General features: G+C 45.0%; 1 protein-coding gene across 1 annotated transcript; it reads right to left on the bottom strand.

Annotated features, from left to right (window-relative positions):
- Window positions 1–460: 460 nt before the first annotated feature.
- On the bottom strand, window positions 461–25,330 carry LOC143528641 (potassium/sodium hyperpolarization-activated cyclic nucleotide-gated channel 2-like). The gene is made up of 8 exons (XM_077024437.1): window positions 24,299–25,330; window positions 21,367–21,790; window positions 17,302–17,463; window positions 12,208–12,426; window positions 5,266–5,412; window positions 4,901–5,141; window positions 2,665–2,829; window positions 461–1,349 (listed from the first exon to the last, which is right to left on the bottom strand). The coding sequence occupies exons 1-8, from the start codon at window positions 25,213–25,215 to the stop codon at window positions 475–477; spliced, it is 3,150 nt and encodes a 1,049-aa protein (XP_076880552.1). The 5' UTR covers window positions 25,216–25,330; the 3' UTR covers window positions 461–474.
- Between the last annotated feature and the right edge of the window lie 291 nt (window positions 25,331–25,621).

Genomic DNA, 25,621 nt, shown 5'->3' with positions numbered 1-25,621 from the left:
AATATTGCTAAATTGTAGGTCAAAGGATCTTCTTGATAGACATGTTATAAAGAATAATGATTTTCTTTTTTGTAAAAGCTCACCACCCACCCCCATTGCATTGTTCAGACTACAGTATATGATGATGGGGATATTTTCTCCCCCAGTGTTTGTGAATACAACCACAATAAAGAAAGCAATTATAAAGAGGATAAACTATGAAAAGAAGCTACATTGATGTTTATGGTTGTGGGTACAACAGAAACATCTCAGTGATATTTAAATCTTCAATTTTACATACTTTGTATGATTATTAGGATGCTGTCTGTTGGTGCTAGTCACTCCCTCTTGGCAGCATTAGCATTACATACATTCTCATAGTGAGAGCCACGTTATGACTAAAACAGGTCAAATCCTGCTGAACACAGGATCCATCAGCATCCCCCCAAACCCATCCCCCTAGATCCACCCCCCCCCTCCCCAGATCCATCAAGATCACAAATTAGAAGATAATCTAGATCTGACGGGATGGTCCGTGTCTGGAAGGCTCGTCACCGAATCCTTCTTCGGTAGTCCCGAGTCCGGGATTGACCTCATCTGTGGGAGGGCGGCAGGTGGGAACGCTCCAACGGACATCTGGTGCTGAAGCGTCATCCTGGAAGGAATAGCAGGTCTGAGGGCCATGGGGAGGTTCTGAGCTGGTCCAATGGAGGTGGTGGACACTCGGGTGGAAGGGACTGGACTCGGAGCGGCCGCCTGCACCCCCTCTTGGGGCAGTGATGGTTGGGAGGCCGAGAGGGCCCGAGCGTCCTGGTTCATTGTGCTCCTGGGCCCTGCAGCTCTGTAAGTGGGGCTGGGGGTGTGCTGCTGCACCAGGGAGAGCTGGGATCCCGACGGCACCCCCATGGGGCTGGAGCCATACTGGAACGTTCGGCTGCCGGCGGCCAAGGGGCTCTGCATGGGCGTGCCGGCGAGAGCTGAGGCCAGAGCTGCTGTGGAGAACTGGGAGCCAGGAGGAATCTGCGTCCCAGGACTGGACACGTTCTGGACCACCTGGAATCGACGCACCATTTGGGGAGACTGGAGACTTCCGTGGCCAACCAAAGGGTTTGCCATTTGGGGACAGAAGCTCATTGCTACAGCCTGCTGGAGACTGGCGATGGCTGAGCTGGTTGGTGGCTGGCCAGGGACCATGGTACCGTGGGTGGACGCAGTCATGGACATGGCCCTGGGCCTTTGCAGGTCCACCAGTTTCACCATTTCTCGGTCATACTTCACAATCTCCTGAATCAACTCATTCTCACGGTTGTTAAACACTCCAGAGTTTAGGTCATGTTGGACTTTGTGCATCAGAATGGAATTCTTTTTGCCTGGAAGAGAGAAAAGGAGCACAGGGATAATATATACTGCATATTGTATATAACACTCCTTATAATTATGAAATTATAGTGTTGTACATGCTAGTAAAAATTGAGTGAGGTCTTTACTCCACTAATTAGAGTTCTAATAATAATTAATATTATTAGAGTTAGATATTCGATCTATCTCTCCATCCATCCATCCATCCATCCATCGTAGGCCTTGACCACTTGTTCAGTGCTACATGGGTTTCAGAAAGGATATATCCTAGGACTACAGGAGAATGCTGAACCCCCATTGAGTCTACTTTCTACTGAAGTTCTGATGCTGCTAATACTAACATGAGCGTGGGCATGTGGCCACACCATGACTGCTGCTCCTGGGAGGAACATGGCTATCTCTGAAATGGCCCACCACCCCCAGGGAGGAGCCTGGCAGTCTCCCTCCCTGTCCCGCTCTTCTACCCTGGCCTCTGACACGCACCGCTGCCTCTCCCATCCACCGGTAACCCAAGCCCTCTGCATCCACCTTCCCGTGTTGCTAAAGTCAATAGTGTAAGAGGAAGTGGAGCAAGGGTGTGGTTCCAAATTGTTGCCTTTCAAAGCGCCGAGTCGAGGAGGCACGTGCGTGTTCGGGACTCGCTCCATGTTTCGCTGAATATTGCCTCACTGTTGGGAAACGCAGGACTCGCGTCACTGCCGAGAAAGCACGAAGACCGCTAACCTTTATTTAGCTCGGTTTATCACAGTCTCGCTAACACTTCCCATAGCAGTGTCTAATGCCAAACGTCCAAAGGCGGGTCTAGCATAGCAGCGAGCCGTCGCTGTCTGGAATCCAAACACATCTGCTGGCTGAGCTGATCGTGTATGGAATGTGGCTGCCATGGCAACAGTGGCGAGGGAAGCTGCTGTGTGGGCCCTTGGTAAACAGCTGAGGTGGTCATGTGACAGAGTGACATCATCAAGCAGCACACTGACCTTGGGAGACCAGGAAGTCGCGGGGAGGGGGGAGGGGGCTGTGGAGGCCTGCATCGCTTAGCAAATTGAATGTTTGCATACTGTTGCTACTGGGTTTCCATTGTAAAAACAAACAAGCAGCGAGGAAATGCCACTGCCAAATCAAGTCTTGAATCTAAACATCTTAATCTCTACATCTTAATATCGTTCATGAATAATCAAATATCTAATAATAATCATCTCCCACGTGACCTATTGTTGTGTATTGGCTATGTTGCCATGTCATCTATAAACACACAGAAATAAACACTCATGAATGGGTGGATGGAAAGAAAGATAACAAAAGAAAGATAGCCCCGCCCACCCTCACCTATCCTGTCTAGTCTGTCGATAGCCACAGTCTCGAAGGCTCTCCTCATCATGGGGTACTCCTCCAGAACTTCGTTGAAGTTGTCCACAGAGAGAGAGTAGAGTCGGCAGTAGGTGTCAGCCCGCACGCTGGCCGTGCGTCTCCCGCGGGTCAGCAGGCAGATCTCTGACGGGAACACAGACGGGACATTTTACTGGAAGTCAGTACGGGTGAAGTTCTGCCTGCAGGAGCAGAACGCCGTCTGCAGCGGGTTTTTTTTGCCCCACTTCACGTCATCGACGGTGCGGTCCGTTCCAGCTCCGCACCCCCCTGCAAATGCCACTATGGGGTAAATTCTGCAGCGCGATAAGACACGTGTGTCTTTGAATACTATGTAGTCGTTTCAGATTATCTTAACGCTAGACCACTAGTCCTGACCAGGCTTGAGAACTTATGCTGGCACACAATAGCTTCAGCTGGCCTGCTCATTTACCCCCTCTCCACTTCTCGAGAGTCGGCAAGGTCGTTGAGGTGGCACTGGAGCTGGGAGGAGCCGGTCCAATTATCGCACGGTCAAGAAAGCACTTTACAAGTGGGATGTGGCCGGACAGATATGGGGACACGCTTCAAACGCGAGTGCTGGCTCTGGTTCTCGCCACCTGATATCGATACCGCTACTGTTACTGTTGCTAGCAAAGATCTTTGTGCTGAGAAGAAAAGTGGACAGTGTGCAAGCTGTCAAGCTCAATAAATGTTTGGTTTCTTACTGCCACTGTATCTCAGTAAAAAAAAAAATCTGCTATGGTCCACACATATGGATTTATGATGTGTTTCTCAATAAATACATACGAGGCAACAAACATTAGTCATAGCTACAAGAACAGGCATTTCCACCACATTGCAACACTCCACTGTTATTAATTGTAAGATGCATATACTTCAGGACAGCATACAAATGTAAAGGTGACATTTCACAGGTAATGTCAAGCCAAGGAGCGTCCGTCATCATAGTACTTAAGCCTGCTCAGAGCGTACACGAAAACACCTTGTATTATGTGTTATGCTTGCTTAAAGGTAGAGAGCGAGCTAAGGTGATTTGCAATGCTACAAACCTTTATTCTTTGGAAAGAAATCTAAATTATGAGGGTAAGTATTAACTTTTATCACTGCGTGAGGTAAAGGGTATGATTTGTTTATGTGTGTGTGTGTGTGGGGGGGGGGGGGGGTTCTGATGTGATGTTTACTGCTCAGTTGAGGAGAATAATGATGCTTCTTGTATAAAGAAGGACACAAGCTTGTGAAGCATTCCAGCTAGCCTTGCTGTCTTTTCCTACACTGGAAAAGACACAATCCTACACAATAGCAGGTGAGGCTATTTTGGGGCAAGAAGCCTTGTGCCTTTAAAATGCCAATGCATTTTAAATTCATGTGTCACCTACTTAAATCTCTTTTATATTGCCGTTTTCATTTTCGACAAGAGAAATCAGAAGAGTCATCCATTTGCTTAGTTTAACGCAACCGTATGGGCTAGACAATGTAATTAAGGAAAACCCATGGAAAATTATGCTGGCATCCTGATAAAGTCCTGCACACTCACACACTGAAAAAGTTGACTACCTAATCCTAATGCCCTAATGGTTTTTGGAATGGGAATCTCCACAGTTGACAATACTAATTGTTCTGTCACTGCCTTTCAGTTCAACTAATTAGATGTTATTAATCAGCCTTATTAATGTGTTTTGTATCCTCGGCTTTCCGTTCATGATTTCAGCTCCTAGCGTGTCCTATGCCATGGTGAACTCTGGCCCTTTCCTCTGGGCTGTGCTGTAACGGTTCAGCTGTGTTGTGGATCATCAGCGTTCCTGCTGGCTTCCAGGATCGTGCTGACTGGCAGCGAGATCTTTGTTGCGGAGAAGGCAGAGGTGGGAACAGCGCACGGTTTTGTGAAAGATTTTAGTGTCATTTGAGGTTTATCAATGCTCTATTTTTACTTAGCCAAGAACATCCACATTGCTCTGCAAATAGAAAATATGAAATGCCACAAAAATATTAGCTTGACTCGAAAACCACACGCATCAAACCTATAGCCCTCCTGCCATTTTTTCCCAGTCCTCTTCTTCTATCTCAAGTTTTTTTTTCCAGCCAGACAAAATCATTTCATTGGTTAAATCTTTTAATTTGACCACTCCATTGGTTACTTCAATTCTATTAGTCAAAACAAGAACGGCATAGCGAAATATGAAATCTCTATCCTTACCTCCAAAGTAAGATCCATCAGACAGTTTCATGCCGATGCTGCCCTTGGTAAGCACGCTCACAACTCCATGCTGGATGAAGTACATCTTCTTGCCAATCGTTCCTTCCCGAATGATATAATCCCCTGGCTGGAAGACCTCGAATCGCAGCTTTGTTAACATGGCTGTCACGAAGTTTGGATCTGCGTTTGCAAACAATGGCATGGACGCCACCAGCTTACGGCAATTGAAGTTGACAATTTCCTGTGAGGGGGAGAAAAATATCTCAGAAAAATCGTCTAAAGCCATGCACTGATTAAAGATATCATATATGTACAAACTAACTCGATTTCCTGATTAGTTTATAATGATTATAGTAGAATTTTACCTCTCTCAGCGGTTCATTTAGTTCCTCCAAAATACTCTCCTCATCGAACATCTTGCCTTGGTATCTGTGCTCATAGTAATCGTGGATCTTCTGTCTGAAGTCTGCTGGAAGTTTGTGGAAGGACATGTACTGTTCTACTTGCTTGTACTGAGGAGATCAGAAGAAGGGAGACGCCAAACAGAAGTCAGAGATCTTTCAGGCCATTTCTGCATGTTAGAGCATTTAGAACAGGCTGTGAATTTCCATGGCTTGGGCAGGAACCACACGGCTTATCATTACGTGGCTACAGAATTTGAGAGACAACTTAAGGTTGTTTGCTGAATGGGCTTTGTTTTGATTTTAGGATACATCAAAGTGAGATGTTATGTTAGCATTTGTAGGAGACATTTATAGCAGGTGTGGCAGCACGTGGGTTTCTGAGGTTGGCAGAGCGGAGGAACGCACGTGAAACGGCACGTGACATTTTCATTGCTATCCTGCTAAATATTTAACAATGTGGCTGCCGACTGGCATTTAATGTTTTATGTCATGCACAAGGAAACGTGTCATACATGATCAGCCTTTCCGGGTAAATCCCAAAATACCAAGCCACATGTGAAACAATGTTGATGTGTTTAAGACAAGTTCCTCACCAGTTTAAGACAGTGTTATATAACAGCTTATATAACTATGGACCTTTTTCCCTGTTCCTAAGTGAAGATGTGAGTGTGAGCATTAAAAAGCTGAGCTCTGTCCCACATGAGAGGAATTCTCATGCATGCTGAGGTCACAGGTCAATCCCTCCAGGCCTGACAACAGCTCTGATACCGTTTCCATAGCAGCGGTGGATCCGCCCCTTTCAGGAAGTCATGTTCCTTCGTTTGAAATGAACAGATTCCGTCCACTCCACCGTCCATGGAGAATCAGTAAAGCAGCTCATGAAGCACTTCGATTGATTACTTAATTAAAAAAGAAATGCTAAAACAAAATGTCAGCCTCTCGTTCTATAAATCCTGCAGGTTAAACATAAGGCATTTCAGCATTATTCAGTCGTGAGTTTAGTGTAAAAGCATTTCTCTATGTCATTAGAAAATGTTTACCAGAGGAACACAAACTGGAAGGCAGATAATGTGTATTGTGATGTGGCGGCTTCTCCCGAGGTGCTTGTTAACCGCAGGTTTCACGCCAGTGGAGTGATGCTCTACACTCTAAACATCTTGCTCTAAACTCCATGTAACATCTCTCACAGTGGCAGGAGGCAAGTGTTTGGAAGATCTCACACTCATTTTGAGAAACGCACTCTGACATGGTTGTTGTTGCTCTCTCCTTCCATTTTACATCTGGTCATTGTGCAGACTTTAGTGTGCATCTCTCTTTCTCTCTCTCTCTCTCTCTCTCTCTCTCTCTCTCTCTCTCTCTCACATAATATATATAGTCTGTGTGTATTTCGAAGGATCAGCCAATCACATGGAAGCAATTCAATGCATTTAGGCATGTAGACATGGCCAAGACGATCTGCTGCAGTTCAAACGGAGAATCAGAATGGGGAAGAAATGTGAATTAAGTGACATTGAACATAACATGGTTGTAGGTCCTAGACGGGCTAGTCTGTGTATTTCAGAAACTGCTGATCTACTGGGATTTTCACGCAGAATGGTCAGAAAAAGACAAAATATCCAGTGTTCTGTGGGCTCAAATGCCTTGTTGATGCCGGAGGTCAGAGGAGAATGGCCAGACTGGTTCGAGCTGATAGAATGGCAACAGTTACTCAACCAGTTGTTACAACTGAGGCATGCAGAAGAGCATCTCTGAACACACAACACGTCAAACCTTGAGGCGGATGGGCTACAGCAGCAGAAGACCACACCGGGTGCCACTCCTGTCAGCTAAGAACAGGAAACTGAGGCTACAATTCACACAGGCTCACCAAAATTGGACAATAGAAGATTGGAAAAACGTTGCCTGGTCTTATGAGTCTCGATTTCTGCTACGACATTCAGATGGTTGGGTCAGAATTTGGTGTCAACAACATGAAAACATGTCTATCCTGCCTTGTATCAACAGTTCAGGCTGGTGGTGGTGCAATGGTGTGGGGGATATTTTCCTGGCACACTTTGGGCCCATTAGTACCAATTGAGCATCGTGTCAACGCCACAGACTACCTGAGTATTGTTGCTGACAATGTCAATCCCTTTATGTACCACAATGTACCCATCTTCTGATGGCTACTTCCTGCAGGATAACGCACCATGTCATAAAGTGTGAATCATCTCAGACTGGTTTCTTAAACACAACAGTGAGTTCACTGTACTCAAATGGCCTCCACAGTCACCACATCTCAATCCAATAGAGCACCTCTGGGATGTGGTGGAACGGGAGATTCACATCATGGATGTACAGCCGACAAATCTGCAGCAACTGTGTGATGTTATCATATCAATATGGACCAGACTCTCTGAGGAATGTTTCCTGTACCTTGTTGAATCTGCCATGAAGGATTAAGGCAGTTCTGAAGGCAAAAGGAGGTCCAACCAGATACTAGCAAAATGTACCTAATAAAGTGGCCAGTGAGTGTATACACATATGTTTGTGTGTGTATGGTCTTGAGATGGGCGCAATATGTTTCATTTTAGACACAAATAAATAAAGCGCGTGCACACACACACACACACACACACACACACACACACACACAACTTACAGTATTACATCATTCTCTCTAGCAGAGAAAGCTGATGATGGGAGGTGAAATGATGGAAATCCCTATTAAAAAACAATTTCCTGAAACCTTTTGTCACTATAATCTGCATGCAGTACTAATCTAATTGAATCTTAATTAATTAATCTTAACTGCATAAGAGCTTTGTCAAAGAGCTGAGCCAAATAAGCCAAAAGTCTTCTAAACGCCCTTCCTTATGCACACATGCTGGCGTCTGCCTGTCCAATACTCCAAGATGAGAAACCCTCTACTCTTTTCCTGCTCAACAGGATCACAATTACAATTAATTCTTAGAACCACAGGAAAGTGTCTTTAATAAGGACAGTTTAATCGGAGGAGACTGCTTCACTCACACGGAGTCCCAGTCCAAGCACAACCGCGTCCAGGCTAATTCACTAAGTTGGACAAAGTGTCAGTAATTTACTGTCTGTCTCTCTCGATCAGATCAACACAGATGTCCCTCCTTCACTGTGGTTCGTTTAATCAGGTCTGAAATAAGAAGGAAAGTTTACACCGAACAGTCAAACACAGTCAGCTGCATTTAAGTCAAAGTCTTTCTGCAGCTGCTGTAGAAACAGTCCACATGTGGGGCCCTTTCCCTCCTGACGGGCTCCAGACTCCCGCCCCACTCCAGCTTACCCACCTCAGTCATAATGGAGGTGTTGTACATAATCCTCTTCAACTCAGCATCCTAGCTATAATCTTTACTTGTATAATGATAACATGGCTTCTACATTAAAGAGCATAATACTGCTACAGTAATCATATTAAATGTCACCGTATTGACATTTTTATGGTAAGTGAATTTAACTTTGACAGGGTATAGTAAAGATTTATGGATGTCATCACATCATCTGTGGCTCAAAGACAGGAAAAGCAATCGCCCTTCGTCTAGAGGCAATCTCACAGGTCTCCTTATTGGAGGACAGCCACAGATATTGCGTGTCTTCACCGGGCTGAGCGTACCCACACCTCACAGCCAGGGAGAAGAGTATCTCACTGTGCCATTGCTGTTTGTGTACTTAGGAAGATCTGTGTTAAACTGACTTTGTCTCTAGTCGTATGGTTGCTTTCTGGAAATTATTCCACTGTTGTGTTGTTTAATAGTTTCGTTTTAGGCCTTATTTTTGTTTAGTTTTTTGTGATATTGATTAATTACTTTAATCACAATTAATCACTTTCACTTTTATTAGGATGGTTTTATACCATATACCTGTAAGGTGTTCATCCCTGTAAACGTATGATGCTACTTTTCTAACTGTAGTACATGGAAACACAGCCAGAATTCGTGGCAGCACCATGTCTTGTCCAGGATCACTTGTGTGTGGCTCTAAATACCTCACTGGAAGTATAGGGGGTGACTGTAATTTCACATGGCCGTTTGATACAGAATCAATAAGTCTCAGCAAGATTGCTAAGAGACTTGCACGTCCCCTGGGTACTGGAGGCTGATTGGCCTGATGTGAGTCAAGCTAATTTACCTTCTAAAGACTCTCACTGTGGAGGGGACACTGTTTCATCATCGCTGTCAGCAGTCAGAGAGAACGATGCTGTTATGTAAGGGCTGATGTACCCAACACAGCGCCACCCTCTGGCAGGGCAGGGCACTGCAGGGTGTCAGTACTTACACAGCAGTGGAAGACTTTGACGTGATTGGGCAAGAGGGTGGGGCGGTGGGTCAGCAACGGACAGTGTGTGTCTGTGTCATTGCACTGCAGTTTTGTGTAAAAACGGGGACTGAAATATACACTCACATATACAAACACGCATTGCATGCACACACCCATTCACACACACACTCGCGTACAAACTCACACACACATTCTGTTGAAGTGGACCATGGTGCCAGTGAGTCAAGCAGAGGCTATAGATAGACCACAGATCTTTATATCTCCGTATCACTTTGTGTGCATGTGTGCGCGCGCACGCGTGTGTGTGTCTGTCTGTCCATGTGCTTGTGTGAATGAGCTGTGCTTTCAAGTCTAAGAGTGTAGAATACACTGCAGAACATTCTGTTGTTGCTGAACACACCGTGCATCTGGAAAATCAAACTGGAAGTGTAAACACTCGTGTCCAGCGTCTGTGTCCACACCATCCAATACAAAGCACCCTGACAAAGCTTCTTCTCATCTGACACATGTTCACTATAAATGCCTCTCTGCCACATCTGAATGTAAGATGAACTCCATTGTCTTATACCAGCTTGCAGTCATAGTGTATTGATACCCAGGTCCTGGTACGGGTCTGGGATGAGAACTCCCCCACCATGCACAGAAACCCTTGTGCATGTTTGCTCTAAGCCATGGAGACAGAGTCTTATCTTGTCTGAAGAATGCCTTTAGCCCAGGCCCTTGCGACCATTCTGTGTCTGAACTGCGATAGCCATTCTGGTATCAGACTGCAGGCAAGTTGCACCGGGGGTATCAACCGTCTGGGTATCAGATGGATGGCTGGGGGTGTCCGGGTATCAGCCGTTGGGGTATCAGACGGTCGCCTGGTTATATGCGTGCATCAGTCATTTGGTTATCAGACATCTAGGTATGTCTGTGTGCCAGTCACGCCACAGCAGTGCAGGACGATGTAAAGAGAAGATCCTTCCGCCTGTGGGGGTACGAAGACCTACAGAGTGCACACGTCAGCCATGCCAGTGCAGCCAGACTCTGTTGGTGAAGCTGGTGGATCGGATTATGGGAGCTGGTGGGGGGGATTATGGGAAAGGACTTTTCATTTTGGTAATTATACTGCAAGGAAGGTCATGTTTCCTGATATAGATTAAGCCTAAGCTATATTAACAGCAAAAACAAGGATTTGCACAAGGGAATCCCTGTAAAAAGGACAAACCAAGGCTTAATATGTGACAAGAAAACAACTGCCTCAGTGAACATCCACTTAAAAGTTCAAGTTCATTTATCACTCCCTTTGTGTGCATACTGTACAAGCAAGGCCCACCAACATCCTAGTGGTGCCTCACATTTCAACACGCTTTCATTTCTGATCAATCTCATTATAAGTTGTTTGGCTGTTGTGGTTGTTTTGAGTGATGTACTGGTAGCCTGTGGTGTACAGCCATCCCACTGAATGTATAACACACCAGATTATCCACATCAGAATGACACATAATGTTATAGACATGGCTAGACAAGGTCTTACCAAGCAGCACAGACTGAAAGGTCAGTCTCATCAGCTGCACTCATGGGTAATAAATTCACGGTAAAGTTGTACCTCCAACTAATAGGTGGCACATGTAGATGTTTCAGAGGGGTGAAATGTGGGTTGTTAACATGTGTGTCTCACATGTGTATATAAGGAAGTGAGAGCAGAGTCTATATCTCTTCTATAATATCTATGGTATTCACATCACTGTCTCTTCTATAATATCTATGGTATTCACATCACTGTCTCTTCTATAATATCTATGGTGTTTGCATCATTGTCTCTTCTATAATATCTATGGTATTCACATCACTGTCTTTTCTATAATATCTATGGTGTTTGCATCATTGTCTCTTCTATAATATCTATGATATTCACATCACTGTTTCTTCTATAATATCTATGGTGTTTGCATCATTGTCTCTTCTATAATATCTATGGTATTCACATCACTGTCTCTTCTATAATATCTATGGTGTTTGCATCATTGTCTCTTCTATAATATCTATGGTATTCACATCACTGTCTCTTCTATAATATCTATGGTGTTTGCATCATTGTCTCTTCTATAATATCTATGGTATTCACATCACTGTCTCTTCCCTGGCAGTCTCGGTGCATTGGGAGATACAGTGTCTTTCTCTGAGGTCCCTCTGTGACCCAGAAAACACAATGATTGCTGCACTCCAGGAAAACGGCGGAGGGGAATCCACGCCTGTGAAGAAGCGGAACCAAAACAAGTGTGGAAGAAGTCTGACGGCACGCCAAATAGCCAATGACGCGAGGAGAGGCCCTGCAAAGTGGCCACGCTGCAGTAAACAAACGCCAGATGCCAGCATCAGCATCAAAGGGCCTGCCAATCAGCACGGGAGGCGGAGCTAGCAACGGATCAGACGAGAGGGGTGACAGATCGGGGAGGATGCCCAGAGTTCTCGGCCGCTGATGCGAACACACGTTCGGCGCTAAACAGGCGACGGCGGTCTCCTTTGATCTGCGGAGATCAAACGGCGCCCCGTGATACGGGCGTCGGCAGGTGTGTGGGAAGGGGGAGGGGGGGAAAGGGAGGGGCGTGTGTGCGGGGCAACACCCACCTTCTCCTGGTACTGTCGGCGGGAGGAGTCCAGCGACTGGATGAGGGCGGTGGCGTGGCCGATGAACATGGCGTAGCAGGTGGCTCCCACGATCATGCTTAGCATTGTGAGCCAGATATCAGACATGCTCTCCGGGGCCTGCCGGCCATAGCCGATACACAGCATATGGCTCATGGCCTTGAAGAGGGCGAAGGAATACAGCTCACTCCACGAGTCGTTCTGCACACACACACACACACACACACACACACACACACACACACACACACACACACACACATACAAACACACACACACACACACACACACACACACACACACACACACACACAGAGAAACACAGACACAGAAAAGGTACAGGGGGTATTACTGTATCTGGATCAGCGCCAGTGCCTTACAAAGGCTTTGTCTATGATGCAAAACCTCATACGTTGTCTTGGTAGGAGCTCTTCTCGTAAAAAAAATAATAAATAAACCAACGTAAACAAACAAACAAAAAATCCCAGTGCTTAAAAACCCTAAAGTCTGTGCTCTGATCCTGTTCTCACCTGACTTATTCATGACTCACACCCATTCTTAGTTTTAAACCAGTGGTCAAGCCCTTAAAATGGACCCGCTGCCTCCTTCTCTCGTAGACGTCGGCTCCCAGCAGACCGCACCCTCGTTGCGAGAGACTGATTTCTCCTGGATCCGCCTGATGAGTTCAACTCCAAATTTCCTCATCAAAATTTGCATTTATTGCAACTCAAGGGGGGTTTAGTAGAGTCGATGAGCACACCCGTACTGTGGGGGTAAAGTCAAGGAGGCAATCGACTCTAAATGAGATCTAGGGAGAGGAACATTGCATGGAGGGCTGATGGGTAATTAGGGGAGCTGCCTGGGCGAAAGGATGTTGCTGAGGTTTGCAGTGAAATCGTCCTCCTGGATCACTGCCCGAGGAGCGACACCAGAACATGGCAACCTTCAGCCGGTGACAGAGGTGGGCAACCAACACAGCAAAGCAAGTGTTCATAACCATTTGGCACGCGTCCGTAGAGACGACTTCGCATTTGCAAAAGCAATATTTCAACCAGCTAATGTGAGAAAGACACTGCAATCAGGACCAAGTAGGTCCAGAGGTTTGTTCTTGTCCTTTTTGAGAGGCTGTTAAAGGGCTCATTGAGAAAACCCAGAAGGGGACAGAGTGTTCTCTGTTTGGAGTGCTTCTTCCCCAGACCCAACACTAGTGCCAACACGTTGCCGCTTTTCGCCGTGAAGACTACAGGAAACCCAAAACAAACCCGAAGAGGCAAACGACCAGCCAAAGGGAGCATACGGCTAAAGCTAGCATAACTAACATATTGTATCTGAATCCTCCTGTAGTTGTTTGCACTCTGAAACCGATCCCATAGGATCGGCTGTGCTCAGATCAATCCGCTTCGTCGATAGGCCAGGTCCACGGGACTGCAGCAGTGCCCTGAAGCCGCACGGGAAGCATCGATCGGTGCATGACTGGACCGCAGGACAGCAGCATGATGCCGGTAGACTTCGCACATGCCCGGGGAGACAACATGTAAACGTTCTCGTTCGATCACTGCGGTCCACGCTCGACTTCGCCTGTGTTTCCCTCCAGCGCCAACATTTCTGTCGCCAAAGGGTCATCTTGAAACCATGAGATTAAGCAAGCATGTAATAACCACGTAATCAGTTCAAAAAGGCAAGGGCCCAAGCGCAGTTAGATTAGCACTAGATTAGATTAAGAGATGAAGGGGTCAAAGCAAGTCAAGAACTGCAGCTGTTGTAGCTTAAGCAGCCCTGAGGTGGTGTAGCCTCCATGAGCAACGAGAAGAAAACCATCCAGTTGCTCCGTAAGCTTGGCCATACTGGAATAAAACCATAGACTACTTCACTGAAGGTCACTGAACATCTGGCTAGATTGTACAGGATCTAAAGACAGAAGAAAAGACTGAAATGTATTTGGTCCTTTACTCTCATGTGTTCTAATGACTCAGTGAGGCCATTGCAATGGATCACATAATTGAATAAATAATTAGGCCTAATTAGCTGTAATTCAAGACATTTTTCTGTGATTGCCTGCCTGCTAGCCTTTGTGTTTTAGTTAATTCACACTTTTAGTGAATTTGCGTGTGCAAGCGTCTGTACATATGAGAAGGTGGAGAGAGGGAGAGAGAGAGAAAAAGAAAGAGAAAGAGAGAGAGAATGAGAAAGAAAGAGATTGGGTGATTAATATTGCAAATCTGCATTTAGGTGGAATCGAGCATTTAACCTTTCACACATCTGGTCTTACAGTCAATAAAGGAAATACAATATTTGAGTGGCAAGGCTCTACTGGAGTGATTATTTTGGGTTCTGTGCATTATGGATGTATTAGAAAATGCTGTGTCAAAGATCACAGGGTCCAGATGGATCAAAGAAGATCAAAGGGGTTTATTTGAGTAGCATTGATCTGTTCAACTGGAAGTGAGGTACTGTGCAAATTACACCAAGACCATGTAGCTAGATTTAGATCTAGATTTAGATCTAGATTTAGATCTAGATTAGACATATGTAAGTTCCTAAAAATGTATTGTTCATTTCCTTGTTCATAGGGATTTCTTGAGGTAATTGTATTAGTCGTTCAGGGAAAAGGTCTCACTTGTACAAAGCACTACTCTTATGCAGCCACACTGCTGTCCTTGAGGAAAATCCATATTGCACTTATTTTTTCACCTTGGATATGTTAAATTGCAACTATGCTTCCCACTTTCAGTAGCTTGCATCGCCAGTCACTGCTTCGTACATCGATCTTCATAACATCTTCATAACATCGGTCTTCATTCAGTCCCACCATGCAGGTTTTCCATAAATTTACAGATCAGTTTCAGTTTCATAGGACTCAACTGCAGAATTGGGGAAACAAGTTGTACATGTGTATTCCCTCTTTACCACATCTCAGCCAACGTAAGATCTAGAAGGACCTGTGTGATCTGTTCGCCACCAGCCACGCGGCCGAGCAGCGCCGAGCAGCCAGTCCACACAAGTCAGTGCAGACCAGAGATGTCGGAGGTGGCTTTTGCGCTAGGACTGAAAGAAATATCACTGCTTGCACCCTTACCTGCATGTAAGGTGCCTGTTCGCTGAGTGGAAAAGCCTATAGATTGGCAAGAGGGCAACACATTTGCCCCTGCTTTATCGACTGGTGGGGCAAACACGAGCTGGAGATTTAGCGGGATACCGCTGCTAAGAGTGAGCTGGGATACACATGCTAACCCGTGTAAGCTTACTGAGTTCTAAAGTACTTCAGGAGAAATTCATTAGAAAATAGAAACTGTCCAATTCCATCCCATCCACACTCATGAGAGTTTAGGTCCTGCCCTACAAAAGTCCACTGTTACTGGGTGGAGATGATGGAGGTAGCACATGGAGATTCACCAGCAGGGGTGGAGGGTGGGGTGTGTGGGTGGGTGGTGGATAGGGGCAGTAAGACTCTGGCACTGGCAGGATGAAATAGGTGAGAGGAGCAGGTGATGACATCTGCCCCCCACCCCCACCCCACCCGCCACATACCACAAGATTAACGCTGTCAAACCCTGATGACACTGGCCAGCTATTATCTCTGCATCACATATCTGAGTGGGACTAAAGTATTGCAAATAAACGTGCATATATCTGTTCTGACATGTTCTAGAAACATGTTTTTTCTACAATTAGAGTGTGACAGAAACGATTGATTTTTCTTTGGATGAAGACCATTTTCATTTGATGTCAAATGATGTCCGGGTTTGTACCTCGCTGTGCTAAAAGAACGCTCACACCAGCGGGGCGTCAGGAGTACCTACGAAGGTGAGAGCGGAGCCGTGGGTTATGCGGTGGACGGTGGCAAGGGAGAGCCACGCCCTCCGCGCTAAGTGACAGGGCCTGGGAGGTTTAGCTGCGCTTTCTCTTCATGAGTGTTATAACTCGTTTCCTGAGACAGCGGGGAAGTACGATGACTAACCATCATGCTCGGAAGACAGATGGAGGTTTTAATGTACAAAGGGTCAAAAGACAGGCAATGGCCAGAGGCAAAAATACAAAACAAAACACAGATTACTCATAAACAGAGCAGGCACAAAAGCATAAGACAGAGAAACAGGCATAAGTTAGAATGGGAAAACAAAAAGTAGGTAAACACACAGAAACGGCTAGACGAGACAAACGAGACTTCTCTAGACGAGAAACACTAGACGAGACAAACGAGACTTCTCTAGACGAGAAACACTAGACGAGACAAACGAGACTTCTCTAGACGAGAAACACTAGACGAGACAAATGAGACTTCACAACAACAAACAGGGAGGTAACCTCATGTATATACGGAATGATAAGGGAGACAACAAAACGCAGGTGCAACTAATAATCATGGAATAAGGAAAGAGCTGGAGGATTGTGGGGAATGTAGTCCGTAGGAGGCCAGTCGGAGGCTGAGGGTGTGACACTAAGAGATGGGTGAAGGAGCCATAGACAATATTCAAGTACAGGTAGTTGGGGGAAAAACAACTGTGACTCAAACTAATGTAAATGCATCTTCCTTCTAAACCCATAGAGGTCTACTCCAATACCAGCAACATGATCAATTATATTAATTATTAGTCATTATTAATATAGAAATGAGAAAAGTTCAGATATACAGAGAGCTACATATTAATTAAACATCAACAATTAATCTGGACCCCAGAGGGTAAAGACAGATTGGACTAAAGGGGAAGACAGAGCAGAGTGTAAATTTTAACTGTTTCTGAGCCATGAACAAAACTGTACGAAGCGCTGGAGTCAAAGTCCATAAGACATTCTGCCGTCTGTCGGCATCCAGACCAGACCAAGTCTGCTCATTTGCTTTTCACATTGCTTGTGAACGTGCTGTTTAATGTTAAAGCCTTGATAATGCTTGACAGAGATACATGAACCTGTCAGCTACACAGTAAGGGTTAAATCACAAAAAAAATGTAGCAAAACTTACATGTTTAACATCACATTTTAACTACTGGTTTGAGAAATGCAGAGACTGTGCAGTGTGTTCGAGGTTGCTGCAGTGAGCTGGACGTTCTGCAGTGTGTTCGAGGTTGCTGCACCTACCACCATCTTGTTGAGGGAGACCCAGCAGTCGGAGGGGAAGTCCTGTAGCATGGGCACCAGGAACTGGAGACATCCGTCCCAGTGACACAGCAGCAGCATCATGCCAATCAGGTTGATGATTCGCATCACAGCGCTCGCCAGGTCATAGGTCATGTGGAAGATCTGCCAACCAGAGAACTCATCTCAGACGGAGGGACAGACAGGAGGCTCGGAACTGGTGCAGGTCGTGGGGGTTTCAATCCAGTAATATAAGCCTGAAACACCGGTATAATTAGTTTGCTTGTTTGTTTGTTATTGTGGTTTTTATTGTGTTTATGTTATTATCCTCTGACCCGTAAAGGCTAGCCGTAATTTTTTTAAATGCATAACCTCTATATGTGTTAACATGAGACTAGTTAGTATTGGTCACAATTTGAAATGCCGCTTATTATTAGGTTTCATGTGTTCAGGCAGTATTCAGGCAGTGTTGGGTAGTGTTCAGGTAGTGTTCAGGAAGGGTTTAGGCAGAGCTCAGGTAGTGTTCAGGCAGTGTTCAGACAGGGTTCTGGCAGTGTTCAGGTAGTGTTCAGGTAGGATTTAGGGAGGGTTTAGGCAGAGCTCAGGTAGTGTTCAGGCAGTGTTCAGACAGGGTTCTGGCAGTGTTCAGGTAGTGTTCAGGTAGGATTTAGGGAGGGTTTAGGCAGAGCTCAGGTAGTGTTCAGGTAGTGTTCAGGAAGGGTTTAGGCAGAGCTCAGGTAGTGTTCAGGCAGTGTTCAGGTAGTGAACATCTGGTGTTCAGGCAGCCCATGGAACATTGAGGCCAGAGTCAAGGGGAACAGTGTCCAGGAGTGTGTGCAGTTTGTTTGTGGTTACAAAGTGGAGAAGCCTCCTCCTATCTCCGAGAGCTCTGGCTCCAATCCAGTGTCACGCCTTAGGACAGTTCGCAGAGCAGTGGAGACACTTCCCCATTGTTGGAGCCAAAGGCTTCGTCACACCTGAGAAAAGCCAAGTGCCCTAGATAGCAACCGGGCTATAGAGTTCTCATATAGAGACAAGGTCATAGTTTTATCACACAACTGTCTGCTGACTAGGGCCTGCAGTCCTGGGTAGAACTGATCTTAGAAATAGGTGGAAACCACAACTGACCGACTGTAGAAGGTAAATAACACCAGCCAAGCAACCCAGTCCCTCTGAGGCTCAGAAAGAGATGGGTATAAAACGGCATGCTCGACTTCTCTAGTCTGACACATTTGAAATGACTCTTCCAGTAGGAAGTAACTTGCGCCTCACTAGATAGACGATGCAGCCATATTACTTATATTAACAGACTGAGGAGCAACAGATAAAATAGACTGTTTTTATTCTGGACTTTAAGCCCCCAGTGCGAATTTCTTTATGTGAACAGTGCGGATTTTACAATCCTTTTAACCCCACGTCCAGATGAACGGCAGCACTAACGTGCCATAACAATCACTGACATATTGGACGCTGGATTATTCGCAGTCTCCTGATGTTCATTATTAACTGGTGCCGAAAACGATGCGGTTAACCACAGTCGCCGGCCAGGATTATTACGGTTCTGGATATCAAAGAAATAGTGTTTTCCGCAATGTAGTCTAATGATAGTAGCAAAGCTAAAGTCACTGGTTGAGACGGAAGGTTGATTGAGTAATGACTAGTCATGCTCGAGCCACAGTGGCACTGTGTAATCAGGAGAGACGTCGTCAAACTGTTGAAAGCATTTAACAATGAGTCAGTGTGACTTCATTGAAACTGTATTGAAATTGAAGGCTAGTATTCAGTGTGGGTATTACATTTCTAATAGCATACTGGTGTTCCCAAAGGTTACCATCTGTTACAAGAGTCTGCACTTCCAATACTGCTGCATTAAGATGTACTCATGTTTGTAGTGTTTAAGACAAGTCATTATTTCAAGCTACATTAATTAACCCCTAAAGCCTAATTAACTACCTGAATCCAGTGTTCAATTAAACCACAACAGAGATTGCTGAATACCATTACTGATCAAACAGACTTGAGGCAAGTCCACCGAGGAAGAAAGATGGTTTAACACAGATGGGTTTAAATCACATGAGAATTTTAAAAAATCTGAAAACGTCACTGTAAAACTGGTAAAGGCGTTACCATCTCGTGACAATATGTCCCTTACTAGTACTTCAGTACTGGCAGTGTTACAATATGAACATTAGTCCCACCTTCAACTTTCTGAGAGTTTGTTGAATTAGCTTTTGGTTTCTTTTCTTTCATTCTCTTATCTTATTATTATCATTATTCATTATCTTTACTCTCATTTTCATGCGCAAAGACTTCCCTGTGTATCTTTCCTGGTGAAACCCAGTTTTGGTCCCCATTTCTGGAACTTGCAGTGATGTGTGTTTTTCCCAAGCGCAGATGTGAGAGTGACTGTGGAGGCCTTGGAGGACCGGTGGAGATGTGTGCTCTTCCTGCTCCTCTGTGGCCAGCTCTGTGGGCACCCACTTGGCACAATGAGGAGAGCCTTCCACAAAAAAAACTGCAGAACATTACATGGTGTCAGGAGGCAGTTTCATGGCAGACCACAATCCAAGAAAGGCCTTTATCTTCTCTGGTGCTGTTACAGGATTGCACTGCACTGCACTAACTTAGAATGGAGCGTAGAAGAATCTTGAGGGAAGAGAAGAGAGTTGGTCGTTCAGCCATTTTGTTTGCTGCCATCACTTTGTGGATAGGATTCTGTGCACTGCTGTGGCCTCCGATCAGACTTTTAGCCTAAAGCTAAAGTAGAGAGGTCATTGTAATTGGTACTTTTGTAAAACTGCAAATCTAAATTTGCTTCTATTGGTACACCGTTGAATAAGAGAAAGAGGAATAAGGAATGATCTGGCTAGTGCAGAGTGGGTAAACAGATATGGGGTTCGTAAGCACATCACACCTTTATCACTGCCACTTTTCATGAACCCCCTTTATGCTCTATAAGTGTGCAATTATGTTCAGTATGTATTTATGTCTTTATCAGCCATCTTTATGTTTTGTAGTAGTATACTCCTACGTCATCATGTGTAGTATGGCACAGTGGTACCAAGGCAAATAGAGCCCTTCTGTGTTGGTGGAAATCTGCTGGACACTAAAGAGGGATATTCCTGAGGTCAAATATAGGCAAACGTCTTACACTATACATTTCAGAAGTATATTTGTGCACATATTAAGTGTAATAATGCACTTCTTTATAACTAAGTAATATGGAACTACTGTAAAACGTATGCACTGAAAGACCATTTGTAATAGAAGAATCCTAAAAATTCAAGATCAGCGTAAAACAATAAACAGGTCCACTTATTTTGCTTTGTGATCAAGAAAGCTTCAAATTTTGTTGCCCAGTGTAATTTGTCTACTCCATATTCATTGCAATAATTTTAAATGTAAAGTAGAAAGGTATTTTTGGGTGTGATGTTTTTTTTTATCATGGTGACAAAAGGTTAGTCTAACATTTTGTCGGCAGAGTTATATCAAACTGTACAGGTCCACCTGGACATGGTGTTAGAGCCTCAGGTTCTGGAGACGCACTGGTGTAACGTGAGCAGGACACTGAGATGATTGACTTTAACACCTTTCTCAGCTCCTGAATGGTGATCTTGACAACTAACGTTTATGTCCTGCTATGAGCAGCAAACATAGTTTATTAGTCTCATTTCCAGGAATAATTCGACATCGTAGATTTCCTCTGAGCTTGTGGTTATGTGCAGTGTCCATTTAAACTAGTGCCACACATTTATATTGGATTTTACTGCCCTGCCTTCCATGCATGGTAAGCTCTTAAACTGTTAGCAAATAAAATAGATGCAAACAACAGTGCTGCATAGCTAGGATTAGAGGTAAATAAAACGTTTGGTCCTCATGTAGTCTTTGGATTCATGCAGCTAATGTTCTCTGTCATGCCATGAAGTTGGACAAAGCATGTTTTAATGCAGACATCGAGCGTGCTGTGACTGGTCACATGACCAACATCCAGCGGCTGTTAAAATGTCACAGTGGAGCCCAGTGCATCTTCATGTGTGTAGCCAGGTGCAAGATAAAGACTCCACTCACCTCCTCCCACTGATGGATGTAACGGATGAGCCTGGAGAGTCTGAGGAGACGCAACAGGCTGAGGATTTTGGTGAAGCGCACGATCCGCAGAGCCCTGGCTGTCTTGTAAACCTCGGAGTCCATCCCTTTCTCCACGATGAGGAAAATATAATCCACCGGGATAGACGAGATGAAGTCCACCACAAACCACGTCCGCAAATACTTCTTTTTGATCTTCTTGGGGTCCAGAATGATCTCGGTGTTGTCCTCGAAGACGATGCCTGTGCGGAAGTTGAGCACCAGGTCCATGAGGAAGAAAGTATCCGACACCACGTTGAAAATAATCCAAGCAGTGGTGGTCTCCTCTTTGAAGAAGGTGATGCCCACAGGAATGATGATTAAGTTGCCCACCATAAACATCAGCATTGTGAAGTCCCAGTAGAACCTACAGGGTGCAGACGGAATCACAAAGGCCTTCATGTAAGTGAATGAAGCCTAGGGGAGTGGTTTTACAGTGGCCAGAAGACAAGAATGCAAAAGACGTACAGGAAGTCATATTTTGAAACAACCAGATGTCAGTGATTGTACAGTACATAGTGTGATGTTAATACTTAGTATGTGCTAAGGAACGTATTTAAGACAACAACAACAACGTTGCTTTCACCATTGAGCTTCAAAAGCCTCAGAAGGCAGAAAACAACCCAGAGGATGTATTTTTAGGTGCATGAACCAGCAACACTTGATGCACTTGGGGAAGCAGCGAAAAAATCAAATGTGTCAAGAAAGACAAAATTCTGACAGCATGGTCTAAATAAGGATGGCATTATGACAGGCACGTGAGTGAAGGCTTAAAGTCAGCACCACAGACAGGAAGAGAGGCTACACTACAGCCTAAAAATGACCACTCCAAACGAAAAAAATAAAACGAATTGATTTTCCCCTTAACATTCTGGCAGTTGTGCATCTCGACGTCACACACAGTGCAAAGACATACACACATAAGACTTTAAAATAGACCTAAATACTAAATACGTGTGAGCTGTAAATCGCTGCACTGACTTGAGGATCCTGTCAAATGAACGTGCCGAATAACAGCAACGCACGCGACGATCATGAAAACACACGGCCTCGTTCATCATGGCCAGAATAACAAAAATATGATTAGCACTGATATAGTTAAGCGCTTCCTGACTGCTCAAATGAAAATGTCAAATTATTTGTAATTTAAACAGCAATTATTACTTCATATTTGATGTATGATTGTAATTTTAAGTTGTTAAACATAAAACTATATTCTGCCGTTGCCAAACAATCCATGGTGATTTAGGTCAATTCTGTTCGGCAAACAGGCGGACATTTACGACAGTTGGATGGCTTTGTTCACGTCCCTTGGCATTCGGAGAGACTCCAGGGTTACACCCTATAAATAACCCGAGCCTTGAAAACGTGCACAGAGACACCGAAAGCGAGGCGTCACAGAACCGATTCCAAATGCTTCGCGTGCTATAATATTTTTGGTGGTAAGGAGAGGCTAATATATGTACCAAGTATAGGTTCTATATTGTGTTATCACACTGTGCAAGGTCATGACAAGGACGTACATCGGCACGAAGGTGAAGAAATTAAGATATTAAGCAGAACAATCCTGGTGACTATGGTTTCTTTTAAAGGGCGTTCAATGTTTATCGATGACGATAGAGCTGTCCCTGGTGCTGAAATCAAAAACTTATATACGCTCCTTTATTACCATTCTAACGCAAGTCACCAGCATGGTATGTTTATTATCAGTAGCCAATTCCCCGTCAGAATATGCTCATTTCATCACTAGCTGAATACGAAGTCAAAAAGACAAATCTTAATCTTCTTACTTCTGCCTGTTTTACACTATGATTTCTTAAGAGAGTTCAGTTATGGGTGAAACGGTGCAGCTCACAAATAACAGAAAGTAGCAATCCGTATGATTACAAGTGATGTAAGACTACGATTGTTTTGTGGTAAAGAATAAACTTGATCTTATTTAAAAAAGCGTGCACCAAAACAAATCGAGAAAGAAAATAAATAGTAGGAGCACTCGACAGGGGACGCTTTAGAAGATCTTACAAAGCTATTTACAGTGTAATGGGTTTCGAATGTTTTGTGAACGACGCATCTCCCATTTGGCGAAAGGCGACGGCAATTGAGGAACGCCCTCCTCGTTCCGTGCGCGGAGACACAATCACGAGCCTATAGGCCACAGAGGAGAACTAAACACAGAGCGCGAGATGTTAGAAAACAAACGAACCCGTCAGTGCGAAACAAACTTCGACGTGTAATAGCAACGCGATGTGACAGACGTCGCTCAAACATCTAGGCTGAGGTTACTCGTAGTAAAATTAAACCAAGAATTACACTAGAATGATAAATGCGCACTGTGTACAATAAAGACAATGGCGGAGAAAAGGATGTAAGTGCGTGAACAAGTTTTAATGGCTTGTCTCTTAAAGACTTTGTAGTCTAATGTGAAATTTTTCCAGATTTAACGAATCTTTCCCCACTTCTGATAACATATGCGTGTGGCTACGATCAAAAAAGTTTAGGTATTTTGTCCTTGAAATTAGATCGATTCCCTCTTTGTGTCTTATCAAATTCATTCGAAGCCAACATATTCCACTATAGTTGTTACATTAATCTAACACATAACCCAATGCTTAGTCGAAAAGGCATTGGTTCTAACACAGACGCAAATGATGTGTAATTACACAAATTAGCCAATTCTTTTTGAATTCATAATTCAAAACTAGAAAATGCAATGATAACACATCACATTATAGTTTGTTGCAGACAAGACTAAACATGATAAAGTATAGACCGAGGTATAATAATAATGACAGTAGGCTACTTGGCTTTTCCAACTCTTCACCTGAGCAGCCTATATTTTCCTCCGCAGACTGTTATTTACATGTGTAGCTCCTACCTGAAGTCACTATAAGGGTGGATAATCCAGTTGCCTGCTGATTTCACGCGTTCTTGCTCTTTTTCCACTGCCTTCTGGCTCCCAAACATACGCAGAGAGAATTTATTAACTCCAGGTTGAAGCATTGAACTAAATTGTTTCTGCATATAAGTTTGACTGTCTCTGGGTTCTCCATCATCCCCCGCGATCTGTCCATCTTCAGATTTGGTAATCGTGACAGGATTTGGGGACTGTTGGTTTGGGTTGCACGCGCTGCCCTGAACAGGCCCGGACGGCTTTCTGCTTGGGGCATTTGAAAAGGAAACTCGAGAGTCCTTTTTATCCGAAGCAGTGGTGACCCCGGCAGTTGTAGCTCCTATACTCGTGGTCTCTGCCCCTTGTCCCTGGGTCAAGGAGCCGACCGGAGTAATGGAGCCGTCCATGCTAGCGGTTGTGGAGTGACACGCGGATGTTTTTGTGTCGTCTTCAGGTGCTTGTCCACCTGTCTGCTTCTGCTGCTTACGCAGAGTTGAAGGCAGGCTCATCGCAGCGTCTCTCCTGCAATCTCCGTTTATTACACATTTCATACCGATGTCATCCTCACCTTCCACCCCAGCAGCCGCGGTCTTCAAGCCTGTACCAGCGGTCTTGTCTCCTCTGCCCCTGCTAACCGAGTCGCCAAGGCCGGGGGCATCTCCCTGGCACAGCGGAGGTGAGACTGGGGCGCCTCCACACGAGACAGGCGCGGGCTCCTTGTCGCGTGAGAGACGGAAATCATTGTTGGAGTTCTTGCTCACCGATGCCGTTGCTCCCCCTCCTGGCGTTACATTCTTCATCTTGGAGGAGTCGAGAAAGCCCCCGCTGTCCACCCTCCGAACCTGTCCCGCGCTCTGCTGCCGGGATCTGTGGTCCTCGTCTCCATCCTCCGCTTCGTCCATGACGGTAACTGCGTTCCGCTCGCGGAGATGAACGCTGTGGCGGCCAGACTGCGAAGGCGGAGACGTGGGTTGTAGCTCACAGTCCTTGCTGTTCCTCCCAGTGTCACCAGCACCACCAGACACCACACCAGTCGCGTTGCTATGGATGCAGGCGCAGCCGTACACACCCGCGTCCTGTAACAGTCCCCGTGTAACCCAGCTCCGTGTAACAGTCCCCGTGTAACCCAGCTCCGTGTAACAGTCCCCGTGTAACCCAGCTCCGTGTAACACTGGTCTCCTTTCATTTGAAGTTATTTTGTAGCAAATAAATAAATAAACAAAAATAAGTGAAATAGAGTGAGCAGGTGGAATAAATAGGTCATTATGTCACTGTATTAGTATTAGTGATAGTAGTAGAGTAGTAGTA

The sequence above is a fragment of the Brachyhypopomus gauderio genome, chromosome 12, assembly GCF_052324685.1.
Source record: "Brachyhypopomus gauderio isolate BG-103 chromosome 12, BGAUD_0.2, whole genome shotgun sequence".
NCBI classification, from domain to species: domain Eukaryota; kingdom Metazoa; phylum Chordata; class Actinopteri; order Gymnotiformes; family Hypopomidae; genus Brachyhypopomus; species Brachyhypopomus gauderio.
This window is presented reverse-complemented; position numbering and strand designations above follow the sequence as displayed.

Excerpts from the sequence above, each read along its gene's own strand:
- LOC143528641 (XM_077024437.1), bottom strand. The coding sequence starts at position 25,215 with ATGGACGAAGCGGAGGATGGAGACGAGGACCACAGATCCCGGCAGCAG. Across the intron at positions 12,427-17,301 it reads TCTCCCTCAACAAGATGGTG|AACGACTCGTGGAGTGAGCT; the intron begins GTAGGTGCAGCA and ends GTGTGTGTGCAG. Across the intron at positions 1,350-2,664 it reads CGACAGACTAGACAGGATAG|GCAAAAAGAATTCCATTCTG; the intron begins GTGAGGGTGGGC and ends TCTCTCTTCCAG.